The sequence below is a fragment of the Nuphar pumila genome, chromosome 10 (genome assembly GCF_984573655.1).
Source record: "Nuphar pumila chromosome 10, dmNupPumi1.hap1.1, whole genome shotgun sequence".
Classification (NCBI taxonomy): domain Eukaryota; kingdom Viridiplantae; phylum Streptophyta; class Magnoliopsida; order Nymphaeales; family Nymphaeaceae; genus Nuphar; species Nuphar pumila.
The window spans coordinates 86,738,209-86,742,862 of record NC_143258.1 but is presented as its reverse complement, the minus strand read 5'-3'; the positions used below and the strand labels follow the sequence as shown (position 1 = coordinate 86,742,862).

At 41.0% G+C, this 4,654-nt stretch overlaps 1 protein-coding gene across 1 annotated transcript; it reads right to left on the bottom strand.

Annotated features, from left to right (window-relative positions):
- Positions 1–1,378: 1,378 nt before the first annotated feature.
- On the bottom strand, positions 1,379–4,174 carry LOC149827189 (uncharacterized). Its single transcript, XM_090020249.1, has 2 exons — positions 3,994–4,174; positions 1,379–3,774 (listed from the first exon to the last, which is right to left on the bottom strand). The coding sequence occupies exon 2, from the start codon at positions 3,083–3,085 to the stop codon at positions 1,862–1,864; it is 1,224 nt and encodes a 407-aa protein (XP_089876375.1). The 5' UTR covers positions 3,086–3,774; positions 3,994–4,174; the 3' UTR covers positions 1,379–1,861.
- Between the last annotated feature and the right edge of the window lie 480 nt (positions 4,175–4,654).

The window sequence follows — 4,654 nt, the reverse complement described above, 5'->3', positions numbered from 1 at the left end:
CCAACGTCCCATTTGTTGATATAAGTACAACATTATAGCTGCAAATGGGCCAGACCCTCCTAGTCTTGACCCATCCAAAGCTGGATTCATGTCCCATCCAAACCACTGGATTTCATGTTAATTTGTTGCCTTCTTTTCTTTTTCGGTTTATTGTGGCTATAGCTTATAGGCAACACCGCAGAAGATGACAGGTATATGCTTGTGTTTGTACATTTCCTAGGATCTGTTCCTATTACTTGTCCGAATCAATTATTTTTTTAACTCCAACATTATTGAAGTGACAAGAAACATGCTCTCTGAATAAAACACGCTTTTGTGTGGCTGACACCATGCCATCTGTCTGCGCCCTCAAGTTCACATTGACAACTAGTATTCTCAAACAATTATCTAACGATTGCGCCATATTGTCCTCTCTCTCTCTCTCTCTCTCTACATATAAGAGAGGAGATACTCAGCATTCTAGACCTTAACAGGAAGATCACAAAGTGGTTATGAGGTGTCTGGAGCCTTGACTATTGGATCCAATATCAAAGTATGTTAAATGGTATTAGAGGAATCCACCCTTGTATATTACCATGCTTGGTTTATACTGTAACTTTGCAGTCTACCATCACACAACCAAAATAGTTTTTCTACTTTTTTACCAACCATCTGCGTTGTCTTCAAATTTCAGAGTTTCCTTATGTTAATTTTGATGCCAAACCATAACATCACCAAACCGAGCCAGACATCTGGAGCACTGACCATACCAAGTCAAGTATCAATAGTTGGACTGGTTAGAGTCGCACTATCGTAAACCTGCATCTTGTGTCAGAATCCTATTGGGGTCTATCCCCCAGCATGTCAATTGATTTGCCAGCCCAAGACCAGCAGACCCCCACACACCCACGCACGAATGCACATTTACACAAAAGGTATAAAGACTTTGCCGAGTGGGCACCAGTTGAACAACATGGACGTGCATTTCTTGTAAGAGTTTGGCCAAGTCTACAGTAATATTGAAGTATGCATCAAGTAAACCAGTTCTCTACATTCATGTTACCTCCTTTGTAAGGACCCCACGATCAGTGGGCTGTGAACAGTATGTAGAATAGCTGAGATAGATAGTGGTCATCGAGCTACCACTGCTGAGAAGAACGAGTTTGAATGAGAACCACTTGTTCTTGGTTTCATGGTGACATTGACCATAACAGACATGCTAATGTTTGTAGAGATGGCAGGAAAATAGTACAGGGATAACATGGACAGAATAGCCTACGGGTATTTGATTGCTCTACTGATTAACTTGAAATTGGATGACTGCTGAACTAACAGAATGAAAATTCTGCAGTTCAAAATAATTGAAAGGAAACTTCCATCAAAGGTACAGAAAGATCCCATACAAATCACCCTTTTCATTGATCCTCATTTCCTTTTTCAACCCTTCAAAGATAAGTGACCACAGAATGAACATCTAGCGTGATACATCATCATCATCATCAACAATGGTCAAACCTTAGCCCGCCTACAAGCATGTATCATACTACATTCATCAAAAAACAGCAAAGGTAGAAAAATCATGAATCCTCCATATCAAGACAACGGATCCCAACTTTTCATTGAGTTTTTTTCACGAGCAAACAGGTGACTTCGTTACCTTCATGTTGGGTGATCCTGAGTTGAAGCACTCTCAAAGTATGTCTCAAGTCTCCATGGAGAATGTATTCATGCCTAGGTGACATTAACAAAAAGGAAATCCGATTTGATGGTATGGATCTAAAATGCCCTGCCATGGCCTGTACTGGATGAATTGCCTCCAATCCATAGAAGATCATCAAGCTTTTGTTACACATAGAAGTATATCGGCATTACCCTCATATTTTTACGAATCTTGATTTAGACACTCAAACTGAACTAATTCATCAATGAAATCATTGTGGATAAATATATTGCCAGTCCTTGGAAACATGCAGTTGAGAAGCCGCCTCCAAGTTCCCATTTGAGGAACAAATCCATGCTGTATCATCTGTCTTAGAATCAACTCAGCATCATCTAGTAACCTTGCAGTACAGAGCCCTTTAATCAACAATTTGTATGATCTAAAACTTGGAGAAAGGCCTTCTGAAATCATCCGGTATGTCAATATTTTTGCATCAACAAACTTCTTTGTATCCAACAGACCATATATAACTGCTAGGTAAGATCCAGAGTTAGGGAAACATCCTTTGGACTTCATTTTATCCAATAAATCCACTCCCTCCATCACTCTCCTTTGTTTGCAGAGCCCAGAAATTAATATATTAAACGTTATTGTGTCATGATGGCAACCCGCTCTATCTGTTCTTTCATAGAGTTCAAAGGCTTCATCCACATTGCCTTGTTCACATAGATAATGCATGAGTGTTGCATAAGTTTTTCTGTTAGGCTTACAGCCTTGTTTAGGTATTTCATCAAGCAATGAATATGCAGGACCTATTTTTCCAAGTTGACACAAGGCCTTGATGAGAATATTGAAGCAACAGGTGTCAAGCTTGACACCCAACCGAGGAGCTCTCAAGTATACCTCATGAAGGGTCTCATACCTCCTTGTGCAGACTAGCATATTAAGCACACAATTAAAAGTTGCAACCGTAGGCCAACATCGAAATTCTGGCATTTCATAGAGTGCCTTGACAGCCCGTTCAGGGTTGTTTGCCACATGAGCATATAACTTAATTAAAGTGCGAAAGAACTCATCTGACATCTTACATCGCTCAATTTTTATCCTCACCAAGAGCTTTTCAATTGCATCAAACATTTGTGCATGAGCAAGCCTCTCAATTATCATGCTGTAAAGGGCCTCATTAGGCTTATAGTCCTTACGCAGAGAAACTTTCTGGAAGGTATTGATAATCAGCTCAGGATATCTTAACCCATTGAAGATTTTCAAGACCTCATTTGGAGAAAGCCAGTCCCTGTGATCTACTCGCTTGACATCAGATCCCACTCGAGTCAGTGTTGAGAAAGAAACAACTGCATTTCTCAACTTAGGACTGAAACCAAACTTGCAGCAATGAAAATGAAATTGGTTGCAACCTTCTTTTAATACGAGTGCATGAGTACCCATTGCAGTCGCCTGTCAATTCCCAGTACTACGACACAAACAGCACACTCTCTTCTGGTTCAAAAATTTCCTTTCAATTCAAGCATAAAAATCCAACGCTGGTATCAGAGCACCATGCATTTACCCATGCTTGATCCACATTCAACTTGCAGCATATTCAATTTTATTGCCAACGTGCTCTGCTTGTTGTGAGTCAATCATAGTTGTCTGCAGCAGCTTCCGCTCATAAAAAGAGTCTAGGAGTATTTAAGCTATTGAGGTAAGCAAATCTGCCTATTTGAGGCACTTAGGCAAACGCTTATTGTGCAAACCTGTTGCTGCACACAGTGCACTGTTTTTCAGACTGTCAACAGGGTGGCTGAGTAATAAACTAGAAAGGTTGCTCTCCAGACACACCCTGTCTACTTTTCTCCTTAACTGGATTGTTAGAAGGCCCCTTTACAAGAGGAAAAAGGACTCTCGGCTACTGTCTCATATTGTAAACCCTCATCCAGCTGGTTTGAGCTTTTATACAAACTCTTATGTGCATCAAACATGTTGCACATCAGCTCTTGCTTGGGCACTTCTAACTGCTCACTGAGGCATTTCAACAAACGGTTAGCATGCACTCGTGTCGCTCTCCCTTGAACATACCGCCCTGTTCTTCTCTTCTAAGAGGGACTATAGTATATAAATAAAGGATTACTTCGTTCCTGATGCCATAAACAACACATAAAAAGACAATTTAGCTCAAGAAATTTTGTTTTCAAGAGTACCAATTTCTCTTTCTCTCATTATTTGCGCCCACACATTCTTGTACTTAACAAAAGCAAATAGTAAAACAAATTCCTACCCTCTACAAATAGAATGAATTAACTCACAAACAAAACATGCAAAGAAATGAGTTTCCACAAGAAGACTCTCTCACCCACCTCTCTATCCATCCCAAAAGTTTCTCGCAGGTGGCTCAACCAGTAGGTGGTGATGCAAAGACCCTCAGAACCACGTCCTACTTCCCTCTTCCTCTTTAACTCATTCAGAACCCAAAACCATGAGCGAGTGCGCGCGCGCGCGCGCGAGAGAGAGAGAGAGAGAGAGAGAGAGATGGCATCCTCTGTTTCATTGTCCTCTTGTCCTATTTATGAAAAAAAAAATGAACACATGTCACCTGTAAGTTTATACGTAAGAGACCCAAGGGGTTTGGCCTTGACCGTTTTGTCGGGCGGTCTAGGTTCAAATCCAATGGGCGTCACCCCTGTGTAAGCCAAAGTTAGGCTACTCTCTGGGGTCAAAGGGTATGACATGGACAGAGACCGTAAGTACGTCTGACTGAGCCAACACAGCTAGGTCTTTATGTCTAGAGCGGTTTGTATTCGAGCCATGTATAAGATCGGGTATGGGTCTTCATACAATTCCAATGGGCTATGGTGCTGTCAAAGTAAAGCCCGAGCAGATCCAGTGATGAGGGCCACACAAAACATAGAAAATCGCTGCACGTGTGGCAATTTTTTATATTGTGTTTTAGCGTCAGTATCGGTACATATTGGCCTGTATCAACCGATACATATCGTATTGGCAAAAAATCGATATGCA

Excerpts from the sequence above, each read along its gene's own strand:
- LOC149827189 (XM_090020249.1), bottom strand. The coding sequence starts at position 3,085 with ATGGGTACTCATGCACTCGTATTAAAAGAAGGTTGCAACCAATTTCAT.